General features: G+C 50.9%; 1 protein-coding gene across 2 annotated transcripts; it reads left to right on the top strand.

Annotated features, from left to right (window-relative positions):
* The first annotated feature begins 2,940 nt into the window (after window positions 1-2,940).
* Window positions 2,941-8,328, top strand: CCDC137 (coiled-coil domain containing 137). 2 transcript variants are annotated; one of them, XM_069953059.1, is made up of 6 exons: window positions 2,941-3,046; window positions 5,296-5,435; window positions 5,555-5,789; window positions 6,160-6,242; window positions 6,602-6,681; window positions 7,731-8,328. In XM_069953059.1, the coding sequence occupies exons 1-6, from the start codon at window positions 3,036-3,038 to the stop codon at window positions 7,926-7,928; spliced, it is 747 nt and encodes a 248-aa protein (XP_069809160.1). In that variant the 5' UTR covers window positions 2,941-3,035; the 3' UTR covers window positions 7,929-8,328. The 2 variants fall into 2 exon arrangements, with proteins under 2 accessions (XP_069809160.1, XP_069809158.1); XM_069953057.1 differs by lacking the exon at window positions 2,941-3,046 and adding an exon at window positions 3,099-3,288.
* Window positions 8,329-10,469: the final 2,141 nt, after the last annotated feature.

Genomic DNA, 10,469 nt, shown 5'->3' with positions numbered 1-10,469 from the left:
TGGACACCTATAAAACACAGATTCTTTCATTCTTGCTTTGTTCTTATCATGGTGCAAAACCCATTTTCCATAGGGTTATAGTAAAAGGTTTGCTTAGTTTTGCTTGTACAACTTCTGTTCTGTGAGCTCAGTTTTCTCTCTTTTTATATATACACAGTACAAGTATAGAAACAATGTAGTCTGCCATGTATCTGCTCTCCTCTCTATCTACAGCCTGTGTGAGCTGTCCTCCAAGGATTCTCTCCATCCTGTGCACACTTTTTCTTGAAGTGTAACTACCTCCCCTTTCTTGCTGCTATCTTGAGCACCGAGGGAGGAGGAAGTCCGCCTGACTGTTTCATTTTATCATTCTCTGAGTATTAGCTAAATTAAAGGGAATTTCTAACGAAGGTGACTTAGAAACTTGCTTCATTTTGCATTCAGGAAACAAATCACCAACTAAAAATATCAGTACAACGGTGTCCATAGCCATTAAAAGTGTCGTCCAAGATTTAAAAAAAAAAAAAACATAACTGTCCATAATCCATGGACAGCGCCACACCTGTCAATGTCTGGTATTGTAGGTCCACTCCATTAAAGTAAATGGGACTGAGCTGCAATACTACACACAACCTCTAGGTGTGTCACTATTTTTGCCACGTCTTTCCAATCCTGGACAATTACACTCAGTGACTACTTTAGCTCACACATCTCCAGTTCTGTTTTGTTTTCATCCCTTTAAATTCTGAAAATGGCTTCCTCCACCGTGAGACGAGTAGAGTTTACCATAGAAAAATTGGATCTCCTAAGGGGGCGTGTTTATGGTCATGTGACTGCATGCAGTTGTCACAAGGATGTTGTGCAAAGGCGACGTAGGGCTCCAAGGTGACCAGGAGGAAGCTTTATACCCTCCCCGGCCCGATCCCTATGGATGCCTTTTGTTCTTAATGCGGAATCTCATCTCCATCCTTATAAACATCTTAATGTTCTCGTCCTCTATCTGTTTCTCCATGACCTCCAGCGCTCGCTCTCCTCCATCTTTGTACAGTTCCAGAAGTTCTTCAGCATAAGCGATCCACACACAGTTATGGCAGCCGCTCATACAGCAGTGGGCGGGAGGAGGTGGTAGGGACGACTCAGTGGGGTGGGGGGGATCTCCAAGGAGACGATCCGGGGTCTTCATGGGGTTGGTGTCCCCTGAGGCTGGTGGAGATTTACAGTCCTCTGCCCCTTCACCTCCATTATAGGTTCTCAGGGATCTTCTTGAATAAAGTCCTTCTCTAGTGAGCAAGATGGAGGCTGCGGAGTCGGAAGAGGGAAGTCTTCTCAGGAGGCAACTCAATAGCTGCAAGACACAATGGTGAGGAGATACAGAAACCTGTGTACTCATCTCTCCTCCATCCTCCTTGGATAAAGACATCAAAGTGTGGTGTAGAGTCTGGTCTGGGGACTGATATAACTATTGTGGTCTGGTCTTGGGTGTAATACTATGGGGTCAGGTCTAGAGTCTGATATTACTATAGAGGTCAGGTCTGGGGTCTGATATTACTGTTGGGGTCTGGTCTGGGGTCTTATATTACTATAGGTGTCGGGTCTGATATTACTATAGGGGTCTGGTCTGGGGTCTGATATTACTATAGGGGTCTGGTCTGGGGTCTGATATTACTATAGGGGTCTGATCTGGGGTCTGATATTACTATAGGGGTCGGGTCTGATATTACTATAGGGGTCGGGTCTGGGGTCTGATATTACTATAGGGGTCGGGTCTGGGGTCTGATATAACTATTGGGTTCTGGGGTCTGATATTACTATAGGGGTCGGGTCTGGGGTCTGATATAACTATAGGGGTCTGGGGTCTGATATTACTATAGGGGTCGGGTCTGGGGTCTGATATTACTATTTGGGTCGGGTCTGCGGTCTGATATTACTATTTGGTTCTGGTCTGGGGTCTGATATTACTATAGGGGTGGGGTCTGATATTACTATAGGGGTCAGGTCTGGGGTGTAATACTATAGGGGTCGGGGCTGGGGTCTGATATTACTATAGGGGTCGGGTCTGGGGTCTGATATTACTATAGGGGTCTGATCTGGGGTCTGATATTGCTATAGGGGTCTGATCTGGGGTCTGATATTACTATAGGGGTCGGGTCTGGGGTCTGATATTACTATAGGGGTCTGATCTGGGGTCTGATATTGCTATAGGGGTCTGATCTGGGGTCTGATATTACTATTGGGGTCTGATATTACTATAGGGGTCTGGTCTGGGGTCTGATATTGCTATAGGAGTCTGATCTGGGGTCTGATATTACTATTGGGGTTTGGGGTCTGATATTACTATTGGGGCCTGATATTACTATTGGGGCCTGATATTACTATTGGGGTCTGGTATTACTATTGGGGTCTGGTATTACTATTGGGGTCTGATATTACTATAGGGGTCTGATCTGGGGTCTGATATTACTATAGGGGTTGGGTCTGGGGTCTGATATTACTATAGGGGTCTGGTCTGGGGTCTGATATTACTATAGGGGTCTGGTCTGGGGTCTGATATTACTATAGGGGTCGGGTCTGGGGTCTGATATTACTATAGGGGTCGGGTCTGGGGTCTGATATTACTATAGGGGTCTGATATTACTATAGGGGTCTGGTCTGGGGTCTGATATTACTATAGGGGGTCTGGTCTGGGGTCTGATATTACTATAGGGGTCGGGTCTGGGGTCTGATATTACTATAGGGGTCTGGTCTGGGGTCTGATTTTACTATAGGGGGTGTATATGTATCTGACCACGCCTCCTGCACAGGCCACTCCCTCCCATTTGTGAAGGTCTCTCCGGACACCTATGATGACGTCCCTAAAATGACACATGGAGACAATGAAGGTGCAACAGAAAGTGAGAGATCACGTGTCCCCGGGGGGTTACCATGGTGCTACACCTCCCGGCACCGCGTAGGGCCCCCATCCCACCTTCCGTTTGAGTCTCCGCTCCGGTCCGCTGACATTAAACAACGGAAATGACGCAAAGAGGCACTGATGGCAAATCCTTCCAGTGACAAATATGGCGGCTAGGTGACGTCATTAGCCCGGTCTGACTATAGAGGGCAGAGTGCGGCGGTTTCGTGATGACGTAGAATGTAGTGGCCGGAAGTTGTAGGTTGTGTGCGCTGCACGTGTGTTTACTGCTCTGACAGCGCGATGGGGAAGCGGGGAGCGATGAAACCCGCAGCGGGGACCCCGGGCCAGGGTGCAGGCAGGCGGCGGGGGAACAAGGCCTCCTCCGGTCCTGGTGCAGCCCCCGGGAAGCTCCAGAGGTTTGTACCGGGTTTGTGGAGGTGCAGTGGGCTTCAGATGCTTCAGGACAGGGCCCACCAGCTGCAGAACTACGATTCCCAGCATGCCTGCACAGCCAGAAGCTGTCTGGACTTTGATAGGAATTCCTCCATGTAAACAGACCCCCCCAGTTATTTGTATTTCCCATGTAGGCAATCCCTCCTGATGGTACCCCCCCCCCCTATACCCCCCTTAGGCAATCCCTCCTGATGGTACCCCCCCCCTATACCCCCCTTAGGCAATCCCTCCTGATGGTAAACCCCCCCTATACCCCCCTGTAGTTACCCCCATGTAGTTACCCCCCTTAGGCAATCCCTCCTGATGGTACCCCCCCCCCATACCCCCCTGTAGTTACCCCCCTTAGGCAATCCCTCCTGATGGTAACCCCCCCCCCCCTATACCCCCCTGTAGTTACCCCCCTTAGGCAATCCCTCCTGATGGTACCCCCCCCCCCATACCCCCCTGTAGTTACCCCCCTTAGGCAATCCCTCCTGATGGTACCCCCCCCCCTATACCCCCCTGTAGTTACCCCCCTTAGGCAATCCCTCCTGATGGTAAACCCCCCCCCCCCCCTATACCCCCCTGTAGTTACCCCCCCTCCCCCCCTCTGTAGGTAAGCCCCCTCCCCGGTTGGTAATCCCCCCTCTATAGGCGATTCTCCTGTGTAGACACCCTATTACTCTTTGTAAAAATGAATAAATACATATACTCACCTGCTAGTGACTACACCCCACATCTCGTACAGGCACCTCACTGGGGGCACGCATAGCTCTTCAGGCGGATTTCATTGGCTGCTCCACTCCGGGCTTCCTAGCAGCCAAAATCAGACCCTGCCGGACCCCCGACCCTAATCTGAATGTTTAGTGTGAGGTTTGGGGGTTGTCATAGGGTTACTACCAAACTATTTAACTATCCCCTTCCCACACACTAACCCTCGGGGTTGGTACTAATCAGGAAGGTTAAGATTGGGGACAAATCAGTGGGACGTAACCCTTATCCGACCCCCTAACAGTAAACATTCGGATTAGGGTCGGGGGGGTCCGTCAGGGTCTGATTTTGACTGCTAAGAAGCCCGGAGTGGAGCAGCCAATGAAATCCGTCCAGGGCGGGGCTTGTATGGAGAGCTGTGTGCCCGCCCCCAGCGAGGTCCCGTACAGTATGGGATTTAGTCACTACCATATTCACCTGGCTCCTGGGCTGTCCCCCTTCTTTTTCTTTTCCCTCAAGCACAAGTGAACCAGGGAAAAGGGGAGGGTAGCGGCCACAAGATTGCCTGGCAGGGTGAGGGGCGCTGTATTTAACTATTAGAGCTCCAAAGGCATAGGGGACTATTGGGGCAGGGGGTGACAGCACTTGAGTAATCAAGCTCTGTATCACTTACATGCTGCAGCACAGAAAGGGTTAGAGTAGACATTTGGCTGACTTTTGGGGACCTTAAAGGGGTACTCCACTCAAACATAACTTTTGATATGTTGCTGCCCATGGTGAGAATAACAATTCCTTCCATACTTGTTATTATGTATTCAGTCTCCTTCCCCCAGGTAGCTTCTCTGTAATGCTGGGAGGATTGATCACAGTGAGTTCATCAGCAACTTGACCTCAGAATAACCCTGCCGGCTGCCAGCATTACAGAGAAGCTACAATGTTGCAGATACAGCCTGCCAGGGACTTGTTTACATCAGAAGGTAGGGGGGAGGAGGGGGAGACAGAGAGAAAAGCTCACACACAGATTTTTGTGTGAAGCAGCAGCTGAGAACTGGGGGAAGGAGACTGAATAGATAATAAGAAGTATGGAAGGAATTGTTAGTCTCACCATGAGCAGCAACATATCAAAGGTTCTGTCTGAGTGGCCTACCCCTTAAACTCTTTAACCCTGGATCATTTTCTGACATAGTCTGATAACAATATAGAGTATTGTATAATCTCCGGGCTTCTGTTATCATGTATACGGTGAGCCCGTTATAATGTTCTTGTGTGTTTATATCCAGACATGAAAAGAAGAAGACAAATAGTAAACCGAAGGACCTGGACAGCCAGGAAATCCCCTTTAAGCTTCGAGAGATCATGAGAAGCCGCCTGGAGATGAACAATCCCAAGAAAAAGAAGAAGAAGAAGAAAGAGCGGCCAGGTGGGTGAGGTGGTGGTGGGGGATGGGGGGGAGTCAGTCTGAACGACACCTGTTACTACTGAGCAGGACGTCCCCAGGCACATAACCTTCCGTTTATCAGTGCTGGTTTTATCCTCCAGTAAAGAAACAAGGTCCAGACAGTGAGGAGCTGCAGACGGACATCGCGGTCCCCACCTTCAAGCGGAAGCAGCATGAATCTGAGTACTCCTACCTGGGGCGAATGAACCGAGAAACCCAACACGTCATGTTCCTCAGCAAGAACCAGCCGGATCGCATGCCGGAGAAGGAGGTGGATGAGAAGGGGGAGCCAGTGAAAGACTCTGCCAAGAAAGAGAAGTCACAGAAGAAGAAAGAGTGAGTGAATGATTAAAGGGGTACTCCGGAGTAAAGGCTTTTCTTTCCAGCCATTTGGTATCAGAAAGTTATATAGATTTGTCATTTACTTCTATTTAAAAATCTCCATCTTCCAGGTCTTATCAGCTGCTGTATGTCCTGCAGGAAGTGGTGTAATCTTTCCAGTCTGACACAGTGCTCTCTGCTGCCACCTCTGTCCATGTCAGGAACTGTCCAGAGCAGCAGCAAATCCCCATAGACAACCTCTCCTGCTCTGGACAGTTCCTGACATGGACAGAGGTGGCAGCAGAGAGCACTGTGCCCACTTCCTGCAGGACACGACCTTCTGCCGCTAGATGAAGTGTCGTCCAATCATTGTGTTCTGTTTCAGGTTTGACCGAAGACGACTAGATAAATTCTTAAAGAAGAAAGAGGAGAAGAAAGAGACTCGCCTAGAGAAAGACCTGCTCACAGGTGACGTATACAGAACAGTGGCCACCATTGTCTGTCACCCACCTGCCTGCACATATACTCTCTCTATTATCCATGTTTGTTCCCATCTTGTCTTTTGCTTCCATCGAGCGATATGTCGGGATCAGTCCTTGATACTGTATAGACCATTGACTTGTATTGTGTTGAAAAGAAACGCTTACCAGCCCAGGATGTGCCAGGCAATGCTCTTGTGCTACATGACGCCCAATGGATTGGGTTACAGAGCCTTTACCCCCTTTGTATTGATCTAGTAGAACCGTCCACATAACATCCCAAATGCACCTGGTATCTAGCAGTCAGGCAGGGGGACAATATCTTATCGTTTTTTGTTTCATTAACAGATAAAGTGATGTTTGGGGAAGTGGTAATGGAGCCGCCATCCCTCACGGTAAAGCCAAGGAAGAGCGCAGCTGAGACTAAGGTGAGGCAATGTGGCGGCCATTCCCTATGGCTGAGTTGGTGGTTATAAAGGTCTGGAAGTCTTTCCCTCTATAGGATGACACTGGTGGGTCTCTATGTGGTTGGTCTCCACCAGAGTCAAACATCTTCATCTCTTTGCTGAATCTCCAGTTCTGCTCTTCAGATTGTTGGAGATTAAGTAACTAGGTTGGAGCACTTTAGAGCCCCATGGCCTTTATGGCATGTGGTGTGCAGAGGATCATGGGTAATGTTTAATGGACTTGGTAAACTGTTCCGTTTCTGCAACATTCTCTGAACCCGAATGCCCAGCATTTTACTCCCAGCAGCTGCAGACATTGGATGTCGCCATAGAGCTGCCTGGAAAATATAGGATCAGTGCAGAGGATCATGGGTAATGTTGAGCTGAGTCTTTCCCCTCAACACTAATCATGGGTATGTGGCTTCCATCAGTGTTATCTTCTGAAATGTCCCTACTTGGCTAAAGTATATGGACATGAGAACATTTTAGTTTTGGAAACGTACATGGAGTTGGGCACCTGGATTCTTGGATCTGCTCTTCCCGTAGGCCTTAGGCCCCGTTCACACGTAGCAAAACTAGCGGAATTCTGCAGCAGAATTGTTCGCGGCGGAATGCCGTTAGCCTCCCCCTCATAATGGGAGTCTATGGGAGGCGCGCGCTGCTGTTCTCACAGTGTTCATTCTTCAGAGCGGGGAGAGCAGCAGCGCGCGCCTCCCATAGACTTCCATTATGAGAGGGAGGCTAACGCCGCAAAACTCTGCTAGTTTTGCTACGTGTGAACGTAGCCTTAGGTAGTGATGTTAGGCAGCAATGTTCTGGGATAAGTTCTCACCATCGGTGTCCCACCCAACCACACATCCAGAGAGAAGCCTTCATGTAGCCACTTACCCTAGATGACTCCCGAGAACCCATTTCCTTCCCTTCCCTTGGTGGTGTCTATGGATCGGTCCAGATTTGGGGATAGGGGGCCTCTTGCTTGTGTTTCCGTCCATGTTTTATCGCTGTTCGTTCTTTTCATTTACCATCTCTAGCCGGGCGAGAAGAAGCTCCTCCTGAAAAGTCTCTTGGACCGATCCAGCAGCGCAGCACCCCCACCCGCCATGTCCTTAGCCAGGAAGAGACTATTGGAGGATGAACGAGAGCGCGTGGTCCAGGCTTACCGCGACATTAAAAAGAGAAAACTGTTACAGAGTGAGAACGCCAAACCCTCCAAACCTCAACATACATGACCTGTGGCCGTAACTGGAGACTTACCATACTGTACTGGGAATCTTACAGCAAGGGGCGTCATGGATGGGTTTTGGTGGATGCCATGACCAAAGCCAGATTGGTTGACATTGACTTTACTACTGGCACAGGTCACATAATCCTTGTCAGCTGGGATTGGTTGAGCAGATCTGGAGCTGACCCCTGGTGGAACCACAGCCCTGTTGTCAAGTGTCATCCATATAACTGGTGAGAGACCTGGAAATCCCCCCCCTACACCTCCAGCAGACATCTTATTTGCCACCTCCAGGCGATAGTTCCGTTTGACCCCAAGAAGACTCCTCTGAGCTCTTCACATAAGACATATACTCAACCAATGGAGTGTATCGGAGTAAAGTCAGGATTTTAATTGGATTTATACTATCCTTGTATATTGGTGTTATTTTATCACTTCCAGGGTCATGACCTTTTATATTCATGGGGGTCGGCACATATATACAGGGTAACAATGATTCCTCTGCCACCAAGGATCCATCACACTGGGCATGGCCCTGTTCTCTCTAGAATCCTCCATGTCACAGTGTGATCCCCGGCTGATCCCAGGGCCGCCTGCACTCAGCACTGATCAGGGAGAGATCCCCGGGTGATCCCAGGGCCGCCTGCACTCAGCACTGATCAGGGAGAGATCCCCGGCTGATCCCAGGGCCGCCTGCACTCACCAGTGACCAGGAAGAGATCCCCGGCTGATCCCAGGGTTGGCTGCACTCACCAGTGACCAGGGAGAGATCACCGGGCCGCCTGCACTCACCAGTGACCAGGGAGAGATCCCCGGCTGATCCCAGGGCCGCCTGCACTCACCAGTGACCAGGGAGAGATCCCCGGCTGATCCCAGGGCTGCCTGCACTCACTAGTGATCAGGGAGAGATCCCCGGCTGATCCCAGGGCCGCCTGCACTCACCAGTGACCAGGGAGAGATCCCCGGCTGATCCCAGGGCTGCCTGCACTCACTAGTGATCAGGGAGAGATCCCTGGCTGATCCCAGGGCCGCCTGCACTCACCAGTGACCAGGGAGAGATCCCCGGCTGATCCCAGGGCTGCCTGCACTCACCAGTGACCAGGGAGAGATCCCCGGCTGATCCCAGGGCTGCCTGCACTCACCAGTGACCAGGGAGAGATCCCCGGCTGATCCCAGGGCTGCCTGCACTCACCAGTGACCAGGAAGAGATCCCCGGCTGATCCCAGGGCTGCCTGCACTCACCAGTGACCAGGAAGAGATCCCCGGCTGATCCCAGGGCTGCCTGCACTCACCAGTGACCAGGAAGAGATCCCCGGCTGATCCCAGGGCTGCCTGCACTCACCAGTGACCAGGGAGAGATCCCCGGCTGATCCCAGGGCCGCCTGCACTCACCAGTGACCAGGGAGAGATCCCCGGCTGATCCCAGGGCCGCCTGCACTCACCAGTGACCAGGAAGAGATCCCCGGCTGATCCCAGGGCTGCCTGCACTCACCAGTGACCAGGGAGAGATCCCCGGCTGATCCCAGAGCTGGCTGCACTCACCAGTGACCAGGAAGAGATCCCCGGCTGATCCCAGGGCTGCCTGCACTCACCAGTGACCAGGGAGAGATCCCAGGGCCGCCTGCACTCACCAGTGACCAGGGAGAGATCCCCGGCTGATCCCAGGGCTGCCTGCACTCACCAGTGACCAGGGAGAGATCCCAGGGCCGCCTGCACTCACGAGTGACCAGGGAGAGATCCCCGGCTGATCCCAGGGCCGCCTGCACTCACCAGTGACCAGGGAGAGATCCCCGGCTGATCCCAGGGCCGCCTGCACTCACCAGTGACCAGGGAGAGATCCCCGGCTGATCCCAGGGCCGCCTGCACTCAGCACTGATCAGGGATAAAGCGTCCTTCCCCATTCACAAGCTATAGGGGCTTCCTGGAAACGTTACTGATCATGTACTGATCCTGAGTAACATCTTCTGTTATAGGTCAGAGCCGCGTTTATTACTCTGCTGGTTATTCTAAAAGAACGGCCAACAAGGTAAAGAGACCAAAGTGGGTTGTAAGGTAGTGACAGTACATAACCTGCGGAGACCCCAGTGCTATCATACATGTCATTATATCCAGGGAATCAGGAGAAGAAGGATGCAGAACAAGATCAGTCAGGAACATGTGGCTGATAGATACAAGGGAGGAAAGCTCAGTCCTTAGGTCCTTAGATCTGGAAGACTGAGGCCGGATGATCACGTCCGTGTCATTACTGATCAGGAGGCTTCAGGAAACCATCAGTATTAATAGTAATAAAATGCTCATTCAGACAATAATAGTCCTGTGTAAAAGCGTCCGTGATCAGCAGAGAGGCAGGAAAGTGCCTGCTCAGTGGCTGATCGCATCTTTTCTGCAGGTGCTAAAATTGACTGCAAATCTTCCTCTGTATACAGGATATATGCAGCTGACTGTGATACAGTTAAAGTGATTGTTCACCCCCCCCCCCCCCATTTTTTTTTTTTTAAATCAACTGGTGCCAGAGATGTGTAATTTACTTCTATAAAAAAAATCTCCA

Source organism: Dendropsophus ebraccatus, chromosome 14 (assembly GCF_027789765.1).
Source record: "Dendropsophus ebraccatus isolate aDenEbr1 chromosome 14, aDenEbr1.pat, whole genome shotgun sequence".
NCBI lineage: Eukaryota > Metazoa > Chordata > Amphibia > Anura > Hylidae > Dendropsophus > Dendropsophus ebraccatus.
The sequence above is the reverse complement of the archived record's forward strand: the minus strand, read 5'-3'. Positions and strand labels throughout refer to the sequence as shown.

What these genes read in the sequence shown, in the direction of transcription:
- CCDC137 (XM_069953057.1), top strand. Translation starts at nt 3,173, where the DNA reads ATGGGGAAGCGGGGAGCGATGAAACCCGCAGCGGGGACCCCGGGCCAG. An exon ending in GCCCCCGGGAAGCTCCAGAG is followed by an intron (nt 3,289 to 5,295) that starts GTTTGTACCGGG and finishes GTTTATATCCAG; the next exon opens with ACATGAAAAGAAGAAGACAA. An exon ending in AGAGAAAGACCTGCTCACAG is followed by an intron (nt 6,243 to 6,601) that starts GTGACGTATACA and finishes TTTCATTAACAG; the next exon opens with ATAAAGTGATGTTTGGGGAA.